Source organism: Benincasa hispida, chromosome 4 (genome assembly GCF_009727055.1).
Source record: "Benincasa hispida cultivar B227 chromosome 4, ASM972705v1, whole genome shotgun sequence".
Taxonomy (NCBI): Eukaryota; Viridiplantae; Streptophyta; class Magnoliopsida; order Cucurbitales; family Cucurbitaceae; genus Benincasa; species Benincasa hispida.
The window spans coordinates 2,358,086-2,383,793 of NC_052352.1; the positions used below are offsets into that span (position 1 = coordinate 2,358,086).

Genomic DNA, 25,708 nt, shown 5'->3' on the forward strand with positions numbered 1-25,708 from the left:
ATTTAAATTACCATTCAAACGAATAAAAGGGTGATGACATATAACTTCGACACCTTTAAATTAATTGTAAATTCAAACCTAATTCAATAAATAAAATATCAATTACCTTCTTAAGGATGTTTGGCTTAAAAAATTAGGGTTGTGGCATCTACCATTTTGTTTAGTCCAAAGAATCTGTAACTTTATGACTTAATGTCTTCAAGATTAAACAACTTTCCAGACGTCACGACTTTACTCTTTAACTTGTCCCAAACACTCCCTTTAGTAGTTGATAGTTCAATCTTTAGACCACATTTACCAATTCATCATAAAAATTGGTGTAGTCGTAATGAGATTTCATTGCTAGATCAATCATAATGAGTCATAATCGCAAACGTAATTAGATTGTTTTTTTATCATATTTACTTAAAATTATGAATCAGTCACATTTACTGCTACCATTATCAATTAGGATCAAACAATAACGGTAAGAATAAATATGACGGATTTCGTGATTCTCATGCTATAACAGTACAATAATGATAACTGTAACGATAATGGTAACGTAATTTTCAAACGCATTCGAATTGATCACTCTCCGCTTCTCGATCGAATTGTAGTTTGATTTGGAAGTGAGCCCCAAATGTCAGTATAAGTACAAAACACAAGTAAACAACACCAAACGGATAATCAAATGAGATTCACTTTTCAAATTATCATTGATTTATTAAGTTATTATAAAGTAAACATGGCATCGAATATGTGATTATTATTATTATATTTCTAAAAGACCCCCACCATGCCTAATTTATGTGTCCTCGTGCCCCAATGACAAAACATAGCATAACATAACTGATACGCAAGCTAAGGAAACACATACATACAAAAAACACAACTCTAAACGCATACGTTTTAATTTTCCTTTGGCCACACATCTTCCTTCTTTCTAATCTCAATCACCTCAAACCCATCTTTCTCGATATTTGTAGATCTTCTTCTCCTCAGTAACACCAAACCAAACGCTTATTATTATTATTTTAAAAAAAATAAATTTGTAAATATTATTTTCATCTACTCATCTATTTGTTTTTTTTTATTTACTTTTTAAAAAATAAAGCTAAGTCTTGAAAACTCTAAAACAATCTTTTTTTTTTTTTTAATATTTTCATTTTTAAAATTTAACTAAGAATTTAAGTGTTTATTTAAAAAAAAAATGAAAATTATGGTAAAAAAATAATGAAAAAAGAAATATAATTTTCAAAAATATTATCGAATGGAGCTCGATAATTATGAGTGTTTGTGGTATTATGGAAAATTTTCTCTATTATCTATATTTAATGCTTGTCACTTCATGCGTTTTAAAAAGTAGAGTGGAGTTTACTAGCATAAAAAAAAATCATGAAAACAAATTTATGTTATAGACAAGGAATCTCCATATATTTTTGTGACAATGGTATGATATTTTACACTTTTAACATGAAACTTTATTTTCAGTTTCATAAAAACACATTGTAATAGTGAAAATAGTTGTTCTTACTTATATACACACGATCTTTCAATCTAGTCAATATGAAATTTTGGTTGCATTCTTAACTATTTTAGTGTAAAGAAATGGAGTATAATATGGTAGAGATTTTGTTTTGTTTTGTTTAAGTTTGCTTGAAAATGTACCAATTTTAAGGTGAAAAGAATTGGTATATTTTTTAAAAATATATAAACATTGTTATATGACAAATTATAATTGAACAAATTGATGAAATATGTAAAGATAGATACTAAGGTGATGTTCCTAAGGGGTGTTTAGTCCACCAATTTCATAAGTAGACGTCAAATGACTATTGAAGTTTGCATACATTTATGAAGTGAATTCATATTTCCCTATTTATCTATTTTGCACATTTATATCTTACAATTCTCCACTCGAAATACATACTTACTAACTCCATCATATTCATTTCAGACTTCATAACTCAATTTTGTTGAGAAAAATCTTCCAGTTATACCACATGAATAAGTAGAAAAATAACATAAAAATTAAAAGAAAACAATAAAACTGAAAACAGAGTGGAAAACTCAAAACTCAGAGAAAAACCACAACCATCATGTAAAATAAGTCTCTCTCTGATCACAATTAAAAGAACACTCTCTCAAAATCTTTATACTATTCATATTTCTTTCCACTCTCAACCTAGAGAATATATAAAGGGAATTTAACTAGAGTTAAACATACACTAAAGTTTAAAGTATCTCTAATTAGGATAAGTTAAAATCAAAGACAGAGAATCCTTTTATGATATCTGACTTTTTTTAACTTTTCGACGTGGGACAACTGCACCGTAAAAAAGCGAAAAAAAGAAAAGAAAAAAAAAGAAAAGAAAAGCGTTACTTGGTTGGTTTGTTCATCAAGAACGAGGAAAGAATAACCATCATTCATCATCCTTTCCTTTCCTCTCTCTCTCTCTCTCTCTCTCAACTGCTTCTAAATATAACCAAACTCTTCTCTCTTCTCTCTTCTCTCCATTATTATTTGCTCTTAAATTCACTCCCATCTGCCTTCTTCTTCTTTCCATCTAATCACTCACTCTTCTCTTCTATGGCTCTCTCTTTTGCCCTTTCAAGAAGGAAGAAGAACAAGTAAGAAGAAGAAGACGATGATGATGATGCTCTTTCTTGAAGTCTCAAAGCGTGTTTTCATGGGGGGTTTCTCAAAGGGTTTCCAACAGAATTTATTGGCATTCTGTCCACCTCCTTCTCTATAGAAACACACCCATAATTTAAGAGGGCTTTGGTTTTTGGAGGTGGGCATACTGCCAATTGAGCTCTGTTTGGATCCTCTTTGTAACACCCTTCTTGATATCCTTACATTTTTAACCTTTCATTATTATTTCATCTCCCTCCTCAGGTATTCATTTCAATTTCCTTTTTTTTCCTAATAAAATTTTAGTTTCTGAAATTTTTTATTTGGGCTTTTGAAAATAGTGGTGTGAAACTAGAAAGTAGGTAAAGATAAAACAAATAAACTTGTAAATCAAATGGGTTTCAAAATCTCTGACATTATGTTTTATGCATCATATATATTGTTCCTCTTTGATTTCTTAGCTTCATCAGTCTCAATTTTACCAAAATCATCCTTTTTTTTTTTTTACTTGAATTTCTTCTGGGTTTTTTGAGGTCTCATCAAATCATGGGTTTTATAGATCTTCTTTTTGAATATCTCAAACCCATGAATCTAGATTCTCAAAAAAAAAAAAAAAAAAAAAAAAAAAACACCATGAATCTAGGGTTTTCTAAGTAGACAAACTAGACATAAGGTTTTTCATAACATGCACTTTCTTTTTTGTTATTGACTTGTTTCGAGGTTTTACTCGATGAATCTTCATTTTAAGGGTCAAGTTATTTATTTATTTTTACACTAATTTTTCTTTTTATTTTGTTGTCCCTATATATATATATGAGATTTATTTATTTATTGATTGATTTATACAGCCGCAGTCATTGATTTACGTACGTGGGCTCATGATTAAAGCCTGACAAAACCCATTAAGTATTTCTCTTAAAAGACGATTTTATCTTCTTCATGGCCTAAAAAATAAAAAAATAAATAAAAGAATACTGCTGGCCTGTTGTAACGTAATCTTAGTAATATCTCATCAGCAAGATTCTAACCTATTGGATGAAAGTGGCCAGTTTTTGTTTTTGCCGGCGATCATGTACGGCGGCGGCGGCCCTGCAGCTAGCCCTTGCTACTGTTCCTTTTATTTATTATTACTACTTTTTCATTTTGTTAAATTAGGTTCAGGTTGGTTGACATTAATTTTACTATTGGATAAAAAATGGCATTGTGTAGTATTTTGGGGATTATAATTAAGTTTATAGTAATTTTTTTTATAGAATTATAAATTAGCAAAATCTAGATCTCTCTACTAGCAATAAGGTTTATCACTCAAATATTTTGAAAGTAAAATTTAAATTTTGTTATATTTACAAATTCTTTTGTACTATGCTATGTTTACAAATATTTTGAGTCTAATTATTATATTTGCAATGACCCATTTATCATTTCTTAAACAAATGTGAAACCCACCCCATGTTAAATTAGGATTGGATTCTGAATTCTGAATCTCTTGATGTTTTGATTCTATGTCACAGATTCTAAACCATCTGGAAAATTGATAGCTAGCAGGGGGAGAATATGAAGAATTATGAATTTCAAAATGGGTGAGTGAATTTTAATTTTCTTTCTTTCTTTTTCTTTTTTTTTTTTCTTTTTAAATTTCTTGTGGATTTATTCTTCATATATATATATATTTATTTTGTGATAAAAGGTTATTACTTGTGAGGATCTGTTGATTCCATATTTCATTTTTAAAAAAAGAGAAACAAAATCGAAAATAATAGTGAGAGGGCGTGCAAATTCTTGTCCCCAAAGGCCAAAGCGATGGGCCAGCTAGTAAGAGTTTTTTTTTTTTTTTTTTTAAATAAATAAATAAATTGGGATTTTGGCGCGGTAATGAAAAGCCTTTTAATTTCAAATTTTTTATGGCAAAATTATTATGGGAGTAACTTATAACAGCAATAATTGTTTCTTTCAAAAAAAAAAAAAAAACAAAACAAAAAGAAGTAATAATTGTAAAGTTTTTTTTTTTTTGGTGGGTTTTGAAAAGAGGAAGAACACTCCTTGAAACAAAACAAGTTTTTTAAGGTTAAAAAAAAAACAATATAGGAAAGAAACAAGAAGTTCTAAAATGTTTTGTAGTCAGACTTGAATTTTTAACACTTTTGGTCTTGTTGAGTTTTCAATTTTGGCTTTTATTTATTTATTATTATTATTTTTACTTTTAGTTATGTCTTGAATGTGAAACAAAAATGTGGTTTGATAGATAATGGTCATTTTTAATCAACAGATGGAGTAAAACTATGTTTGGTAATAATTTTGGTTTTCATTCCTTAATTCTTTTAGATGAACGTTTGTGTGTTTTTTTTTAATAACTTTTATGTTGTACAAGCAATTTTAGAGTTATAAATATTAAACATTAAATTTTTTAAACGTTAGAAACATGAAATATATGAAAGAAGATATATATGTATTTATATGATAAGAAAGTACCCAACTCTTATTTGTCAACAAATATAAATGAAGAAAACAAGTGTTTAGGAATTAGGAGTTGCCAAAACAGCTTGCTAATAAATGTTTGAAGTTGATGTCTTGGGATCTAGTGAAAGGATTCCTATAAAAGGTTTCATTAACTCCTAATTCATGTCGAGTAGACCTTGTTGTTGCGAGAATTCTTAATTCATGAGTTGTAGGGAGGCATAGATTTATGCTCATATAAGTTTTAAATTTGAGGTTGAAGTTTTTTAATATTTTTCTTCTAAGATTATTATGATGTTTGTATTTGATTAATGTTTGTATTTGATTAAAGTTTGTAATAGATATCATGGATATTTGGTATTTAATATTTAAATTTCATGAGATTTTAATGATTAGTATGTGTTCTAGATAAATTTAAGTATTTTAAATTAATAAGACAAGAACCCAATAGTGGGTTGGAGACTCTGTTTGACTTTTTTGAGTAGTTAGCTCGACTAACCAGGATTTTTGAGTTGGTTCAAAAAAATCTCTCAACTCAATCTAACCAAACTCATGTACGTCTTTAGTAAAATTCATGTCCATCCTATTATATTAGGGTTGGTTGTATAAATAACAATAATCATCCCAAAATAATAAAAGATATAGAACAAGGATACACATATTAGAGATATGACCAAAAATTAGTGCCATATATCACTGATAGCAACAATTAATAATAGCTATCCGCACGTAGCACAACATTTGGTGCTTCTTCTTCTTGTTTTTTCAAATTGAAAATTATCACTGGTAGCGACTATCATTGATGATAATTGATAGTAGTTATTAGTGATAGCTACTGATAGTTGTTATGAGTGATTACTTTCAATTTGAGAAATATTAATACAGTCTTTAAATAATACTTTCAATTTGAGAAATATTAATACAGCCTTTAAATAATAACACTTGAAATATCACTTTTCAATTTGCTATCAGTTTTCAATGACTATCATTGATACACTTTGATCAATTATAATCAAACTTGAAATATTAAATACCTAAAGCTATCAGTGGATATCAATGATAGACTTAATAAGTAGTTATCAAGTTTTGGAAGGAAACTATCATCTTTAAAAGATTAACATTTAAAGCTATAATAGATAGAAGTCAATCAATAAGAGGTTTATAAGTGACAATCTCTCTGATATTTACTTAAGTCATATTACCAATATCATTAATATTGTTTATTTTATTGATTTATACCTAAGTCATATCACTGATAGCTATGACTATCATTAATAGTTTTAATCAATGGTTATCACCAATAACTTTTATCAGTGGCTATCAATGATCATCAAATGGAGTTGATTTTCTTTGATATTATCAATACAGGGATATCACCTAAATTCTATCATCATATCATTTATATCACTTATATTTTAGTTATAGATGATAGCTTCTATCATTGATAATATGTTATTAGAGAGAACTTTTGTCATTCTTTTTTACCATCAAATAACATATCATCGTTGATAGCTTTTATTACAGATAACATTTTATTAGTGATAACTTCTTAGCATTCCACTTATACTTTAGTTCGAGATTCAACTTTATTAATTAATTAGCTAAGTTGGTTATCAATGATAGACTTCTATAAGTAGTGGGTATTATTTGTGAAAAAAATCATCAAAGGGTAAGCTATCAATGATAGAAAATATAAGTGATTATCACTTATAGACTTTCATTAGTGATTTTCGATTTTGAAAGATTAACACTTAAAGCTATCAGGGGCTATCATTGAGAAAGTTTTATCATGGTTATCAATAATAGGCTTTTATCCCTAATAGACTTTTATCACTTATAGACTTTTATCACTATTATCTACCTAAATTCGATATTGCTAATACATGAGTATGACTGATATTTGTCTAAGTTTTATCAGTAATATCACTAAAAATTGTTATTATCAATACACAAATATTATAGTACACAACACAAATATTTTAGTTTGTGCCCTTCATTTTGAGCCATCTATGTCATTTTTTCAAATTTATTTTTGATAGACATCATATTCTTAAAGTCCTATAAAAAGAAAAAAAATTATTGGCATGTTTGATATCGTTCACATTTCTTATTTTTGGAGAAATAAACATATTTAATAACTATTATTGTTTTTTATTTCAAAATTTTAAGAAATATTTCTAAAAATGGTGGAAATTTGTGAACTAAAAAAAAGTAGTCTCTTTCAAATCTGTTTTCATTTGTTATTTATATTTAATGTTTCATTATAATAATCAAATTTGATGATTGACTTGTTAGTATTAAGTCACATATGAATTGGATACTTTAGAGGGTATAGAAAACTAAGTCTCATAATTCTTTTGAAAAAAAAATGTAAAAGTTAGATAAGGGAAAGAAAATTAAAAAAGAAAGAAAGAAAGAGAAGAAGCAAAAATTAGAGAGAACACAATCTTTTTTTTAAAAAAAAGAAGCAAAAATCGAAGATAGAAGAGAAAACAAAAAAGAAAAGAAAAGAAAGGGAAGCAGTAAAAACCAAAAGAGGGAAAGAAAATTTTTAAAAAAAGAAAAAAAATAAAGGAAAGAAACCGAAACGATTAAAAAAAAGAAAGGGAAGAAGCAAAAACTGGATAAAAGAGAAAGAAAATAAAAAAAGGAAAGGGAAGAAGCAAAGTCATAAGAAAGAAAAAGAACAGGAAAAAAAGAGAAGAAGAAAAAAAAAAAGAAAGAGTAGAAGCAAAAATCGAGAAAATAAGAGAAAAGAAAAAAAGAAAAAATATCGAAAGAAGCAAAAATTGAAGAAAATAAAGAAAAGAAAAAAAAAGAAAGGGAAGAATAATGTGTGCAACAAAATAGGCAAGGGAGGGTTAAATTGAAAATTAGAAAAAATTCAAAAGTTGACTAGTCAACATTTCTATGTTTGCAAATATTTTAGAGATGTGATATATTTTTAGATATGTTTCTCTTATTTTACTATCTATTACAAATATCCACTATATTACTAGGTAAAAAGCAATACCGAGTCGTGCATCACTTCAATTATAAAGGAAAATACAATTAATTTTTTTAAGAAGAAGAAAAGTTTTGAGGAAACTGTGACTGGACATTTGAGTGGCGGCACAAAGAAAGGTGCATCTGGGGATTTTCTTAGGTAAAGTAACTTTTTTGTCTCAAAGTTTTGGGTTGAATTTTCATTTGTTTCTTAGGTTTCAAAATGTTACAATATTAATACTTAAGTTTCGAGTTTGGTTTCAACTTAGTTTTAGGTTTCATAGTGTTATAATTTAGTTATTAAGTTTCAAGATTTATACTTTTAACTTCAATTTTTACTAAATACTCAATTTTAATGTTTAGAGTTAATATTTATTGATTAATCGAGGAGAATCATAATTAATTAAGTTTCACTATTTTTTCAAACGATATTAAAATTAATTTAAAATTTTTATTTTATGATTATTTTAAATTAATTAATAGACATTAATGCTAAAATTAAAGTGACTATTTAGTAAAAAATCGATGTTAAAAATATAAATCTTGAAATTTAAGGATTAAATTGAAAAAAAAAAAAAAAAATCACAACTCAAGACTGAATTAAAGTCAAACCTAAAATCTAAAAGGTTATACGTGTAACACTTGGAGAGAAATTAGTTCCAAAACCATGTTGTTTTCTTTTGTTATTTTAATGACTTCTAATTATTTCTTAGGAGTATTATAAATTGAAAATGATGTTATTAAGCACAATAAATTAACATGTATCTTAAATTATTTTTGCAGTTGGAAAAAAAAAAATAATTATGACTTCAAAATTTAAGAAGCCTCACCATTCAAAATTAAATTCTCCAAGATGATTATGGAGTAGGTTTGAAAAGATTATAAACTTTCATTTAATGTTCTCGAGAGTAAAAGCTAAATTTAAAAATTAAAACAAGTAGTTTTCTAATATTTGCTTTTGTGTTTAGAATTTGATGAATAATTTAAGTGTTTCTTTAATAAAAGTGAAATTTAGAATTGAAAAGTTGGGAAGAAACAAATATAAATTTAAAAACTGAAAACCGAAAATGTTATAAATTAGGGCTAGTATGGTTATCAAACGAAGACTATTTTGTGTATATTAACAAGCAAGAAGATGCAACAAAGGCTACATTAGCCACTGCCACATTGGAAGATGTTACTACCACATCAAATTCAAAAAGCTTAGACAACTCAAGGCCACACCAACTTGGCAAATAACTCAACATTTGAATTTTGTGCAGTTCTGAATTTCTTAATATTACCACTCTTCAGCTGTCCTAAATTAAATTACTATAGAAACCAATATAGAAATAATTTTCAAATATTTGGAGAGTGGGTTTGGGATGATCTTTGCCACCAAATATTTAGGGGACGTTCGGGACAAGAGTTATCATTAAAATATAATAATCACCTCTTGCTATGATAAAAACTATTTCAAAACCTCTCATTAGCTACCGTCAACACTATTTCAAAACCCCAATTTGTTACCGTATTTACTATTTATTACCGTTTTTACTATTTTACCTTCATCATTTTTTTTTCTATTATTTGCTATGGTATTTACTATTTTCTTCTCAAACTAAAATAGTTTACACATCAAATACATAACTAAAGTAATCTACACCCCAAATGTAAACTATCGTAACCCAACTATAATAATCTAGGATTATAATAATTAACTCATTGTCCAAAACGCCTTCGTAAATATGATTTTGATACTATCTGATTGTGAATCACAAATCAAATTCACAGCTTGATAATTGGTTAAATGGGGATGGCATAGCTACGAGGCATGCAATTTGATATTATATTGTAATGAACATCTTCATACCCTCATCGATTAAGAATGGCAAATACAAAGGGCGATTTGTTATGGGCTTTGAGGTATTCACCCAAGCCAACCATTAACTTCATTTGCCTATTCACGTACTGGCGAATTGAGATTTGGATGGAGAGCTTCCACAAGGATCTTGACCAAGTTTATGATAGACTTCTAAGTCTTGGCCAACATATGATCATATCAAAGTAAAAATACTTGATTGCATTCTAAATACTATATTTATCTTTGCACATTTTGTTTAATTGTTAGAACAATATTTTGTCACACGACAAATTCTTACTTCTTTATGTGTGATTAGAATAAAATGCATATGCTTCCATTATTTCTCTGTTTCTACTTAATTTTGTTACTTTCATTGTCTGAGAAAACATATTGGTATTCTGGACTCTAGACGATAGAGAAAATAATCCGATCCTTGATTATCTTTCCATCGAATAAAGTGATACGTGTTGGGTTTTTTTTTTTTTTCCTTCTTTTGTATTTTGTATTTTGTTATTCTTATTCATGTTAGGTAGACCAATCTTTGTAGGGGCAACAGATTTGTTGCCAACTGCATTATTCAAAGGAGAAATAGTGGAGTTGAGATGCAAGAATGACTTCTTAAAATGCAAAAATCTCTCCCTTTGTGTTCTCACCTTGAAGTTGAGAGAACTATTAACAAAAGTCAAATTTTGGTTGAATGAAACTATAGTGTAAATGTTGAAAGCAATTGATTTTTTGTAATTAAACTACAAAGAAAAGGAAAGAAGCAACTAAGGAATTCTACCTCACTGTGGGTTAGAGGTGTACATGGGTTAGAGGGATTTTTTGGACCAATCCGAAATTTCGAGTTGGCTACCTGAATGACAACTCGAATAAGGTCTCCAACCCAATCCTTAAAATTTGGATTGGATTGGATTGGGTTATCGGGTTATTCATTTTTTTCTTTTTTTATTAACTTAAAATACTTAAATTTGTGCACGCCACATACTAATAATTAAAATTTCATAAAACTCAAATATTAAATATCAAAATCCAAGATAACTATTATAAACTTCATACAAACATCATAAAAATATGAGTTAATATATATATATATTAAAAATTCAGGTTGAGTTGGATCAACCGAAATTTTTAAAAGTGTAACTTGAACCCAATGCAACCCGAAAAAACATAAAAAATTCAACCAAATTCAACAAGATTAAAACTAGCTCAACCTAACCATTACAATTTGAATTATATAATCCAAATTGTTAAGGTTGTCAGGTCACTTGAATACCCTTACTACGGACATCTAAATATGGATGTCTAATTCGACTTGCAGTTTTTTTTTTAATTGTTTGTAAAGAAAGCATACTCTCAGATGATGCTCATATTTAGAGGAATGGACTTGCATGTCATTTTGAATCTTTGATAGAGATAGAAAATCTTTTGAGAATAGTGGAACTTGTAGAAATATAATTTATTGTGAGATTGAAAAAGTTTATTGTGTGGCGACTAAAATTCTTTACGTTGTACAATGATGCACACATTGGCACACCCACACCACACCTTTAGGAATGCTATTAAGATGTTATTAGAGTAGTACTTAGGATGTTATTCCAGTATGAAAAATATTTGGATGCAGCTCTCGCATCTCTTGCTACACCCAATTAAAAATTAACATCTGTCTATTTTTTTTTAAAAAAGTGATTATATATATAAATATATATATTTATGTGTATGTACAGGAAAGGGGAGTATGGTAGAGTATTGCACTTCTTATTCTTGTCTGATCAACCACTTCTTCATTTCCATGGCAGTCGTGTAAATAACAATTCAAGAATAACTGATCTAATATTCCTCTTCTCTTTAAACTACAATCAGAATTGTTCTTCACTATCATGCTATCATGTATAACCATAAAATTTAATTCAAGAAGAATCCAAATTGAAGGGGGGGGGGAATGGAGATAAAATCACAAGCAAATTTATGAATTCCATTCACTGCATTACCCACATACGTTTGAGATCTTTATTCTGCCAAGAAGAAAGGGAAACATTCCAAAACAAATAAGGTACAGTCGTGTGATTTACTAGGGAGCTTAGTCATATGAATTACCCTAAAGAAGCAGAATGATCAGAGGTCAACTTATTCATTTCCAACATATTATATATGAAGGTACCTTCATAATAAATTTACAGAGACGAAGCTACATGATGAAGATCCACGTAGCCAGATAACACAGCCCGGTTTCGCTCCTTTACCTTTGTCTGATAAAGGACCCTACATTGTATATGGGCAGTTCTCTCATCAGTTTCAAGTCTATTTAGAATGGAACTTTTATCACTTCTAGAATAGTATAGAGTACTTCTAAGCTCAAAAGCACAGATACAAATATAAATATAATATACCGATACAATAGAACAGAGTGATGCGCCAATTCCTAAAACTAACATACGGATACATTGAAGTTACGTTATTTTTTAAGAGAGTGGGAAAAAAGAATCTAGCAGCGTGGAATCATGGTTAAGCAACTAGAGCAAATAATAGAGGAGTAAGAGAAGAAGAATGAAGTTGAAGGTGAAGGGAGAGGGGCATGAATCATGATTTAGATAGTGAGAGAGAAAAGAAGAATGAAAATTTAATTACTATTGCAGTTTTTTCTTTTACCTTTTCTGTTTTTATTATTTTATTATTTTATTTTTAATCTATTTTGTTTGGTTTACTAGATTTAAGTGAACTTTAAATAAAATAGGTTATGAGTTGGAATTTTTAAATGGTTGGACTTAAATTTAGAAAGAAAAAAAAAAGATCCAGCATATCCCCTTCACGTATCTAGAAGGGGATACGCACATCTAAAAAATAAAAAATTTAAAAAAAATTAAAGAAAAATCATATACCTCAAAACACATATTTCTCACGTATTTGGACGTATCTGTATTTGTGCTTCCTAGCTTCTAAGTAAAAACACTTTTCAAATTCATCATAATCTTTAGGCTTAAAACTTTAAAGTATTTTGAAAAATTGAAAAAGCATTTCTATGTGCCTTCTGAAAAAAAAAAATATCCCCTAATTTGTGTTTTCCAAAAGTGATTATAGGAGCATTTGACTTTTTTTAAAAAAGCTCCTCTTGGGTTATTTTATTCGATGTCTTCAAACATATGATTACAAAGTAGTTAACTTATGCAGTAGAAAAGAAGCAGAAGCATACCTCGAGCCCTCAAGCCACATCTCCGTTACCAAAATTTCACCTGGGTACACGTGCAAAAGAAACTTTCCTAATAAGCATTTTATTTTGCTCAAGTCTCCTTTACACACACATTTAATTACTGCCCGCACAGCAAATCCCAATGTACACAATCCATGAAGTATTGGCTTCGAGAACCTATAACATTGCAGTTGAATAATTTTTCAAGTGAATAAAGTTGCATTTGTTTCAAAAAATATGTGATTATAAACCAAAACTCATATCAAGTGATTTACAAGACTACATTTACCAATGAAATGAAATCAAAACTCCATTCCTAGCATTACAATAACCTTCCTAGCATTACAATAACCATTAAGTCGATTCAACATGGCATGTAGTGTCGTTTCGATTATAACTTGATGCAGACAACACTTTCACCAACCCAAATATCGGTTTGACCTCCCACCCAAAAATTGTTCAACTAAAAAAGAGATATATAGCAAGGAACAAGGCATCAAAATCTAAATCATTATCATTGTACTCATTGTACTCATTGTCCTTAAGGTAACTTCCTAGTTCCTGCACTCTGATCATACATTAAGGATGAAGATCTAGCCAGTTTTATGGGCATTGATGAAAGGACATATTGAATATTTCCCGCTAGGTTTATAAAGATTGATGAACATATTAAAAACGATGACGATTCAAATTCCAAACACTGACAACCAAAAACATAGGAAATTGGATCATATAGCAGCAAACAAGAAGTGAGTGAGATACTAACCCTGCAATCTTTGCAACTACAGGATCAGAATGAAGAGGATTATAGTCACCTGATAAACTATACAGTAATGCCTGCAGATCAAAATAACAAAAAGAGAAAATTCTGTATTAATGAGATAACAAGATTAAAGTATGAGAACAATACTGGTATTTGTATAGTGCAATAAAAATAACCACCCATGAAAAACTGTTAAGCAATGATAACCTGCAATATATAAAAAAAGGAGGAAAATAAAGGTTACATATATTAGAGGGTCCCTTATCTTTTAAATTTTTTTCTCAATTTGATTCTAAATCTTTTAAAATTATCAACTTTACCCCCATATTAAAAATTATCAATTAAGTCTTTCTATTATAAAATCCAGATAAGTTTCGTTAATAGAAAGTTATGTTTCATTCAATTATTGTTTTGTTAATATATTCGAGCATATTACTTACAAGATATGAATTTTGATAATGGACACAGGTTGGATTCTATCAAGCAGGTTGGAGGAGTTTGTATGTCAAATTGTCCATTAATAATCAAGTAACATCATGTCCACTCATCCAAACATGTAAATAAAAATAAAATAATAATTTAATGATATAAAGATTTTTCTTGACAGATTTTAACAATTATATTTTATGGACCTGATTGAGAATTTTAATATAGCAAGGCACTAAATTGAAAAAAAATTAAATGATTAGGAACCATTAAATATATTTAGTCCAAAGTAAAAGTAAAAGTAAACAAACAAAAGTTCGTTGTAGCAGTCATTGCCAACTTACCTGAGATGGTCCAGTATAATCCTCATACACAGTAAAAGGCGGTGTCTTTGGAATTTTTCCTACCAATCCTTGATCTTTCGGGTAGTTTGTATAGGAGAACGGGTGAGAAGAACTTGAGAATCCGCCGGCACCTCGCAGAAAGAGACTTGTCCTGCCAAGTTTATCCAGCCATAGTCAATCCCTCCCATAACCACCTTAAAAGCTTTAGTAAAATATAATAATTATAATAAATCAATAAATAAAAAGAAGAAGAAACACTGCTTACCGATTCATGCATAATAATTGTCCAGACTTTTTGTCATAACTTTTTGTCGCAATCTCAAGAATAGCTGCTTTTCCTGAAAATGATTATGAATATTTATTGACACTTCAAAGAAAAGGTCTAAAATTAATAGATTCGTTCTCTCATAAACCTCTTATATGGGACTTCACTTTTAATCATTTGCATTCAACTATAAGCAACAAAAATCAAATAAATATCGTACAAAAAAAAGTCAAAATAACAACCAGTCGAACAAGTACAAACCTTTGTCATGCAGCCCAGCAAGAGAGACTTTATTCTCCAACTGCGCAGGTAAAACCCCATGAGAATAAATATAAATATATTTCAGCATTAAGGAATGCACATACAAACCTGATATGGGAACTACTAAAGATAATCAAACATAGATTCAGTACGGAGCCTTACATATCCGCTTGATGGCAGTGGCTTGTACAATTCAATGTATTGCTGACCATGAAGAGCGAGCTTTGGGTCAAACCTGATGACAGGGATAAGAAAAGAAAAGATGGCAGAACAACTTTAACAATAGAAAATAAAGATTACACTAGCATTAGCACACAAAAGAACCTTGCTAGCTTCTCAAATGAATACATGAGTACTTACGACAATCCAGGCAAGCTCAGACCCGTTCTCATAGTATCATGGATAAATAAAGCAGAAAATGTTGGCAGAACCTACAGAAAGAGAAACTTCAAGTAACAAATAATTGATGAAGAATCACAGCCGTTTGCTGTGTATTAGAGTTGTAAAAGTGCATGCCCTATAAAATTCTATCAATTGGCTTATAAATTGGCATCTCTGCTCTATGTTGAGCGTGCAGGGAAGAAGATGATGAATCACATGAAGTATTTGAATTACAGATGAAATATACTTTTTAGGAGGAGTGAGCCAATTAATAAAAAGATACATAAAAGGACAAAACAAGCATAATCTGAAGGTAGGGGTCTGTTCTAACAAAGAGGAAAGGACAAATTGATCGAAGGATTAAGAATGAGAGGAGAAGTAGGGGACACAAGTGAGGTTCACGCCTCCAGGGTAAAACACAATAGAGAAGGCAAAATTGTGTAACGGGAATGCAAAATAAGTGGGGGTATCTTTTGGTGGAGAAATGGACGTAGTTGAAGAGCTTCTAGTATCACCATAGTTATCCCCTTTTTATAAAAACCAAATATGGACTCTCTCCTCCATCCCGACACACTCCCCCTCCCTTCTGTATCCAGCAAACATGATTCACCCATCCACCTCCCGGTTTATCTACAGCCGAAATGTATCCGCCTAAGCCTTCCTCTGTGACCATCAACCGGAAAGTCTTCTCCATCGATTCCGACGATCATTATAGGGCTTCCTGCATCCGCCTGACCTGATCCAAGTCCCTTTCCACCTTACTGACTGCCCCATTAAACCAGAAAATTTTAAAAAAATTTCGCTTCGACGATCAAACGATCTGGACTGAAAAATCTTCAAACAGAAGAGGCATCTTGGCCGAGATTGCCAAACTAGATAACAATGGTGGCCTTAACAAGATCCTTATACCGATTGGTGAAGACAGAAGGGAATGGAAAGCTTTTTATACCCTTCTGCAATCCTTCTCACAAACAGCAGCATGGCCCACAACCAGCCACCATTATTGCCCCAACTATCTGGCAGCTCTATACCACCCCCCCACTCTAAAGGTCGACACTTGACGGGACAAACAATCTTTGGAGTACCCATATATGGCACAATCCATTTCAGCACGACTATTATCATCAAGAGGCAATGTTTCCACGACGACTGGTATAACATTATGAGAGCGTTACAGATCCACGTTTGTGATTGTTGCGCCGTTAACCCGATACAAGCCGATGGCACTCTTTTATGATGTGAAAATACTGACCAAGCCAAAATCCTTGATGCAATCAAGGATTGGTACAAGGTGGGTCCTCTCTTTCTTAAATTCTCACCATGGAGCAACAGTGCCGCAAAAGAAAACCCCGTCATTCCCTGTTATGGAGGCTAGATCAGAATCAGGAATCTCCCGTTGGATCGATGGGACGACACCACTTTCAAATTTATTGGGGACGCCTGCGGAGGTTTTATTGAGGCGGCCAAGATAACCCTCTCTCGTTTGGATCTCTTAGAAGCATCGATAATAATTGAGAAAAATTCCCCACGCTTCCTTCCGACAGAAATTGGATCTCTTCCCCTTCCTCGAATCCGGTTACAGTTCAAATCAACTCAGTTTTTTGTAGTGATCATTTTCTAGGTTTTGTCGTCGAAATCCATGGAGCCTACCCACCAGATGATCTCTCCTCTCCGATTAGCACGACGCCCAATGAATCTAAGGATTTGCAGAAAGGTCTCTTTGGACCGTACCCTGTCCCCAATGGTAGGCCTGCCACACAGGTACGTTCTTCTGACTCCACACCAAACCCTTCGTCCTCTCTCCTCTTGACTTAACGTTTCTCTTGCTGACCACCCGCCACCCCCCAAACCCCTTCTCCAACTCCAACTGGCCCACCAATCTTTTCACTAAAGCCCATCCACCACCCGCTCCTTTTGACACTACCCGATCCAAGCCCACGTCCCCCAAACAATCCATAGGCTTATCTACCTTGGTTGACTCCTTCGCTCTCGCTAACTTCATCAACCCAAATTACCCTTACCCCAACCCCACCCTACCCATTTACCACCAACCCGCAAACGTGCACTGATCCATCACCAATTGCCCCACCCGACCCACCCGCCTCCCTACCCCTCACTCTAACCCATTTGATTTATGCCAATCACCTCGAAAACTCTCCATTTCTATCCAAAACAAAGAATTGTACCTCATTCTTGGAACAAAATTCTTATCCTTAGCCTCTTGCCCTAATTTCTCCGACCATGAGGATTTATCTAACAGTCCTCTCCCTCTCTCCACTGCCCCCCCTTCTGCCTTCTCTAATCCCCCTCCTCCTTCCTAGACTGTACCTACATAATACTTTGATCGAAACTACCGTCTTGGCCAAGAGTGACCTTGACCCAGAAGAGGATATGGAACCATCCACACTTGACCCAACTTACCATCTTTGGATTGTGGTCCCTTGGCTCTTGGAGCATAACCTGCGCATCACGGCTATCCCTTCTTCCTCTAAAAGAGTCAAGCGAACATAGAAACAATCAAGAGGCATAAATGAGCTAAAAATGCTCTTTTCATCTATCGACTATGAAAAGATATCCTCCAAGGCCATTTCTGGTGGGTCGACATCAACTAAATGATTATTCTCTCCTGGAACGAGCAAGGTATAAATGCCTGGGAAAAACGAGCTATGGTGAAAAATCTTATCCTTAAACACAACCCTATGATAGTTATCCTTCAAAAAACCAAACTTGAAGAGGTGGATTGTACAATTATAAAGTCACTCTAGAGTTCGAGACATATTAGCTGGCCTGTGTTGGAGGCTTTGGGTACTACTAAAGGTATCATCATCATATGGAACGACCCCTCCTTTGTTTCCAGAGAAGTTATCAAAGGTCTCTTCTCCCTTACTTTGCGTTTCTACTTGGCTGACGGTTTTCCCTTTTGGCTTTCTAGTATTTATGGTCCGTCTCGTGCTAGAGATAGACCCCTTTTTTAGCAAGAACTCTATGATCTCCTGTGCACAAAAAATTGGATCCTTGCAAGTGATTTCAATGCATCTCGATGGTCATATGAAAAATTAAGTGGCAGACCATAATCGGCGTGTATGAAAGCATTTAATTGTTCTATTGATATGGCAGACCTGCTGGACATCTCTTTACACAATGGCTTGTACACTTGGTCTGGTTATAGACATTACCCTGTTTTCACCCTTATAGACAAATTTTTTATTATAGATAGCATACAACAAAAATTTGCCTATACCACATCCAAGAGATTGGAAAGACCCATCTCTGACCATTACCCTATCTTGCTATCCATTGGTGCAGACAAATGGGGCCCTACACCGTTTCGTTTTGAAAATGTGGCTAATGCATAGAGATTTTGGAAGCACAGTTGAGTATTGGTGGAGGAATACTCCTTTGCACGGTCGACCTAGACATGGTTTAATTGTCAAGTTAAAAGGCCTTAAAGAGATTCTCGGAGTATGGAACAAATCCACTTTCGGTTGCGTTCGTACATAGAAAAACCAACTCATGGCTAAATCACTCTGTTGGACAGCCTTGAGGAGTCACATGATAGCCTGCCTATCCATAGGGAACAGAAAAAGAGTCTCAAGGCTAAACTCCTCATTGTGGTGGCCAAAGAAGAAACCCTTTGGCGGCAAAAGTGCAAATCCGTTTGGCTTAACAAAGGTGATCTCAACACCTACTTCTTTCATCGTGTTATGGCCACTAGAAGGAGGCAAACACTATACTTGAAATTATCTCCTCTGATGGTGTGAGCCTTCTTTCGAAACCTGACATTGTTGATGAATTTTTGAATTTCTACACCAGGCTTTATACGAAGAAGGACAATCTACATGCTTTCCCCATACTTGCTTGGCCCTCCCTTACTAAACAGCAGTCCGGTTGTTGGAATCTCCCTCCACCGAACAGGAAATTTGGTGTGCGGTCTGCACTCTTGGCACAAGCAAGTCCCTGGGCCCTGATGGTTAAGTTCTATAAAAAATCTTGGCACATCCTTAAGAACAACATATTGAGGTTGTTCTAGGATTTTTTAATGAAGGGTATTGTAAATGCTAATCTTAATGAGACTTATATTTGCCTCATCCCCAAGCGTGTTGATGCCAAGAGAGTTGGTGACTTCAGACCTATCAGCATCACTACTGGGATCTACAAGATATTGCCGAGAGTCCTCTCTTTTAGGCTTAAGAGTGTTCTCCCCTTCCTCATTTTCAAGCACCGATCAACCTTTGTTGAAGGCCGTCAGATTCTCAATGCATCACTCATCGCAAATGAGCTCATTGAGGAGTGGAATAGAAAGGGCAAGAAGAGCATTGTTATCAAACTCGATACAAAAAAGGCTTTTGATACCATTGATTGGGCCTTTTTGGACTCCATATGACAAGCCAGAGGCTTCGATTGTCTTTGGAGAAAATGGATCATGGGATGTTTTTCATCTGCAAATTTCTCTATGATCATCAATGGTTGTCCTAGGGGGAAAATCCATGCCATTAAAGGTATTAGATAAGGGGATCCCCGCTCACCCTTCCTTTTCAATATCATTATTGATACCCTTAGTAGGATGTTGTCACAAGCATACTTGGATGGGAGGATTCAGGGTTTCGGGGTGGACAAGGGCAAGCTCACTATCACATACCTACAATTTGTAGACGATACCCTACTTTTCTCCACCTACGACCATGCACTTATTAAAAACGTAATTGACGTTGTTAAGTCTTTTGAGTCTTATTGGGGGTTATCCATTAATCACCATAAATCTGAAATTATGGGTATTAACCTCTCTGCTAGTGAGCTCCATACACTGCGGATTTATATGATTGCAAGGCGGATTCGTGGCCAAGTTCCTATCTTGGGCTTCCCCTCCATGGAAAACCTAGAACTTTATCGTTTTGGGCCGTGGTTGAAAAAATTGAACAAAGAATAAAGGCTTGGGGTTCATCTTACATTTCTAAAGGAGGGACGTTGACCCTCATTCAAGCATCCTTGAGTTATCTGCCTACATACTATCTCTCCCTTTACAAACTTTCTAGTAAGGTGGCTCATACTATGGAAAAGCTCTATAGAGATTTCCTCTGGAAAGGGAAAGACGATGGTTTGAGCTTGCACCTTGTTCGTTGGGACAAAGTTACCTCTCCCCAATCTTTTGGTGGCTTGGGTGTCACCTACCTCAAGCTTAGGGACGAGGGCCTTCTTGCAAAGTGGATTTGGCGTTTTAGGGTGGAGAAATCTGCTCTCTAGAGAAGGGTGATTGCTGCAAATTTTGGCACTTCTAGGTGTGGCAACAAGGCCGGTTCCCGCTCTTTGTCCATTGCCAAGGGCCCATGGAAAGCTTTGTCATACCTTCAACCTTGGATAATGGTCGATCTATTTCCTTTTGGGGAGACTCGTGGGTGAATAACAACCCTTTGAAGGTTGCTTTTCCCAATCTATTTGCGTTGTCCCTCGCCAAGGGTGCTATGGTCTCCGAGCTATGGAACTCAATGGAGGGTGGGTGGAATCTTTATCCCCATAGACACCTCAATGACCTAGAAACAGAAGAATAGGTTGTCTTCTCACATTTGCTTGCATCACATCCGCCCCTGCAAACAGAAGATAAGTGGTATTGGAAGCTTGAGCCATCGAGGACCTACACAACAAAATCTTGGATCGACAATAGTTTTGATAATGGCACCAATTTATATGAAGGCCCGATAGGTGCTATTTGGTCTGACCAATATCCCAAAAAAAATTAAAATTTTCCTTTGAGAGCTTGCTCATAAGGCCGTCCTCACTTCCGACAAACTGTAGTGCTGCCTCCCCACAATGACACTTTCACCTTATTGGTGCTCCCTTTGTCAGAATGACATGGAAAACCAAAGTCATCTCTTCATGTTCTGCCCTTTCTCCAAGAAGTTTTGGAACCACATTTTTCGTGCATGCAACTGGTGTGTGGTCTTTCCTGCTGATGTTACCCATTTTCCATCCCTTGTTCTTGACAGCCACCCTTTCAAGGGTAGAAAGGGCCTTATCTGGAAACAGCTCGTTAGAGCTTTTTTGTGGTCGATTTGGCTTGAACGTAACAATTGTCTCTTCAACAACAAAGCCCAACATTTCAATGTTTTCTTAGACCATGTGATCTACATTGCTATCTCTTGGTGTAAATTGTCTAAACATTTCAATTCGTATAGTTTTGATTCTCTTTTGTCCAAATGGAGATGTCTCTTGTAACTCCTTTGGTTCGGGGACTCTCTCCCCTTCTCTTTTGTAATTTCATATATCAATGAAATTTTTTCTTATCAAAAAGAAAAAAAGTTAACCCTTTTTTAAGACTTCGTGCTTGTTTCCTTTGAATGTGTGAATGTAATACTAGTTCCTATTGTTTTAACCACCATGAATGGGCCTAGTAGTCAATAAGGTCCCATGTAAATAATAAAGAGCTTAGATTAAATGAGTTCAAGCTAAGATGCATAGTCACAAACATGGGAGATGTACATAGCAACAAATCAGTTTCTAAAAATATTAAAAACATAGAACCACCATGGGTTGGCCTAGTGGTCAAAAAGGGTCATGAGTATAATTGAGGACTTAGAGGAAATGAATTCAATCCATGGTGGTCATCTACCTAGGATTCAACATCCTACTAGTTTCCTTGGGACCCAATGTTATAGAGACAGGCATGTTATCTTTATCCCGTGAGATTAGTCGAGATAGGCATCCTAAATACTCATGGATATCAAACAAAAAAATGTAGTAGATAAGAGCCCTTTGGGATACATTTAAAAAAACAAAAGAAATATATGTATTATTGATTCATCTTTAACATTAGAAAAGCTCAAAGGCTTTTATTTGCCATGGCTATGCTTAGAGGTGGAAGATGTCTCCTACTGGATTTTATTCGCCAAGGCTATGGTTAGGATGTTATTCATCTTTAACATCTTTAACGTTAGAAAAGCCCAAAAATCACAATAGTGCACTTCCTCCAGATCTCTATCAATTGACTGATCACGACCCCCCAGCCCATTGAAAATGGTAGTCTCAGCCCCAAATTCCCACCATGCTCTGCCCTCTTTATATATCTCAATACATATTTTACAAATTGTAGATGAAGTACCTTGATGTATTCTTGACCATTTTCATTGTAAACATATTTCAGCTCATCAGCATCCACAGCTTCCTGACAACACACTCCAATACCCAGAGCATAGAGTGCAACATCTCTGTCAATCAACAGCAAGAAGCACACTAATCGACAGCAACACTAGCCTCCCTCAAGTAAAATAGTTGAATGCATAAGCTTAGTAATAAGGATTTACCTCTCAGTATAGGTGGATGTCGTCTACAGCAAAAATAAATTAGAATAAATCAATTTCTACACGTCTAATGGAAAAGAAAATCAAAATAACATGTGAAAATTAGTAAATTTTCTTCTCCAACCAATAGATGCAGATCGATAGCCTCAACTAGTGATGTATTTGAAACTAAAGTTGGCAAATATATACATATATGTGTGTGTGTGCATGAACGCATGCATGCACGGAGCTGGCTGTCCAAACCCAAACTTTTAAAAGAAAACAGCAATAAATTTATGATTCCTTCAGAACTTGATAATATACCATCTTATAACATCCAAACCCAAACTTCTAAAAGAAAACAACAATAAATTTATGATTCCTTCAGAACTTGATAAATATACCATCTTATGTCAACATCCAAAAGCTAATGTTAGATAAAGGTGAAAACATACAACATTATCAAGAAGTTGAAGGAAAAAAAAAAAATTATGTATCCAAGATGAAGCGATGCCTTAAAAAAGGTTCTGAAAATGCAAAACCGAACTATCCTTTTTCAAACCATTCAGTATAAGAAATAAAATTCAAAACCAATTATCTTAATACAGCACAATACAATTCACTTAAAATTAACTAATCCGTCGTGTTTGATTATATATCAAACATGGACAGTATCCAACCAAATGTGTCCACGTGTTGTAGAGAAGAAGAAAGCCTAGGTTGTTTATCTATTCACCTTCCAGATCCACTGACAAAAGAGAATAGGAATCAAAAGGCACTGGCCACCAAGAACTCACCCCTGCACTCTTCAATATGAAATTTTCTGTGACAAAATTATTCGCTTCGTGCGCAAGCACAGACCACTCGTCAAAACTCCTGATCCTCACCGAGAACACACAAAAAAAGGGCTAAGTAACAAAATCTATAGCTAAGGTAAGAAATTGGAAGAGAAAGTTAAGTCCACAGTGAATTATACCATTGAAAAAAGAGAAAGACGAGAACAAAAGCAAAAAGTTCACTAAGAAAGATAGAAAAGCCTCGACACAAAAGTTCCTGTCACTTCTAATTCTGACAGAGAGAACAGAACAAAATCCAAAACGACATCGAACTCAATAAGAAACCTAATTAAACAGACTTGAGAGTCAAGAGATGAACAATTCTTCGTGTTCATATATTGTTCTATGTTAATGAAAGCTAGTTCGATTACAAAAACACGAAAGCGAAAGAAAGAGAGCGTAGATTGAACAGAAGAAGGTGAATGAATGGAAATCCCAAACCTCAGGAAATTTGTGAGCAAGAATACGAGCAGGATCAAAGGGCGATGGATTATCCGCCATGAGAAACCTCGAAGCAGCCTCAGTCTATGGGAAACTGAAATCGGCAAAACCAGTTTTACAGATTGGAGAGGATAAGGGGCTATCGATCAGAGCACGGAATGGGGAAGGATGGCGCAGTGACGTGCCAAACCAGGCAAAGTCAGAGACTAATGCTGACCTCCATGCTCAAATGGATAATTTCTAGTGAACCACCCAAAATCAAAATCCCCCAATTTTGGGAAACTGCCAATTCCAACAGTAATGAATCAGAAACTCACCTTTGTATCCACCAAAAAAAACAAAAAAAAAAACAAAAAACAAAAAACAGAAAAAGGTTTATTTTTGGAATCGGATACTTTGTTTGCAGTTTGTCACATAACCATGTGGCAACTCGTTTAGATTTTTTGGTCAGTTTTCGAGCTTGGTGAGGGGATTTTTCCCCATGGATCCGGATTTCTAATGTGAACTATTGCTTTTCTAGTTCATGTTAATTTGGTTTGTGATGTCTTGTTTTTAAAAAAAAAACTAATATATAAATTAACTATTGAAGAAGCTTGTTAAAATTCATAGATTTTAGAAAATAAATCAATTATCTTTGATGTTGGTTTTGTAACAATTTTACATGGTTCACGTGTTTATCAATTTATTGAACACGCAAGAGATTTTTGTTTTTAAAAATATTTGTAACCACGACTTATTAAAGGATTACAATTGCAACACATTCAAAAATTTAAGATCAAAATTGTAATACTTTATGGTTGATATAAATATATTTTATTTTTACAAAACGATTTTCTGTATTATATTCCTACCTCTTCCCTACCAATAAAATAATATAGAATATAAACTCATACTTAAAAGAGGGACCATAAAATTAAATAGGTCATCGTTCAACAAATTAAAAGTTCAAATCTCTATCCTACATAAAGCTGAATTAAAAAAAAAATCAAATATATTTTTTTAAAAGACTATTTTCAAATATACAAAATAAACCAAAATATTCATAAAATATAGTAAAATTTTAGAATCTATCTATGATAGACTTTGACCGACATTAGTATAATAATATCTATCATTGATAAACTTTGAAATTTTGCTATATTTTGTATAAATTTTCAACAATTTTGTTCTTTGAAATATATTTTTTTTAATTTTCTTTTTATGATTTGTCTAATAGATGCCCATTGTCACTAAAGTTCAATATGTCAATAAAAATTTACAAAAAAATAAGCCACAAACGTATTATCTCTTAAATAGGCAATCTACTATTACTTGGTGAAGTATTTTCAATACGAATATAATTATATTTCGAAAGAAATAGTATTTAAAAATAAGATATTTTAAATATATCGTAAATTTATTAACAAAGGATTGAATCCAAATATATATGACATATATTAGGGGTTTGCAGCCATCATTTGGAGTCAACTTTTCGACCAAACCATCATAGTCGATTTAGTAAATGTTCAAACCGACCTCGATCGTCGAGAAGTGTAAAGCAGCCATAGGTCAATTGATTGGTTTTATTCTTTAGACTTTTTTAAAAAAAATTGTCAGTTTGGAACACCAACCGAGTCCCTCCTTTTCTCCGACCG

General features: G+C 33.1%; 1 protein-coding gene and 1 long non-coding RNA gene across 3 annotated transcripts; one reads left to right on the forward strand and one right to left on the reverse strand.

The window, feature by feature from the left end:
* The first annotated feature begins 2,398 nt into the window (after window positions 1-2,398).
* Window positions 2,399-10,387, forward strand: LOC120075127. Of its 2 annotated transcripts, XR_005481198.1 has the most exons (3): window positions 2,399-2,881; window positions 4,129-4,197; window positions 8,071-10,387. It is a non-coding gene; the product is annotated as an uncharacterized LOC120075127 (long non-coding RNA). The 2 variants fall into 2 exon arrangements; XR_005481197.1 differs by lacking the exon at window positions 8,071-10,387 and having other exon boundaries at window positions 4,129-5,266.
* Window positions 10,388-11,855: 1,468 nt separating this feature from the next.
* Window positions 11,856-24,586, reverse strand: LOC120075272 (enoyl-CoA hydratase 2, peroxisomal). The gene is made up of 12 exons (XM_039028493.1): window positions 24,470-24,586; window positions 24,075-24,356; window positions 22,822-22,844; window positions 22,620-22,725; window positions 15,506-15,576; window positions 15,308-15,380; window positions 15,146-15,185; window positions 14,885-14,957; window positions 14,620-14,770; window positions 13,853-13,923; window positions 13,090-13,263; window positions 11,856-12,161 (listed from the first exon to the last, which is right to left on the reverse strand). Exons 2-12 carry the CDS (start codon window positions 24,132-24,134, stop codon window positions 12,074-12,076), a joined length of 930 nt encoding a protein of 309 aa, XP_038884421.1. The 5' UTR covers window positions 24,135-24,356; window positions 24,470-24,586; the 3' UTR covers window positions 11,856-12,073.
* Window positions 24,587-25,708: the final 1,122 nt, after the last annotated feature.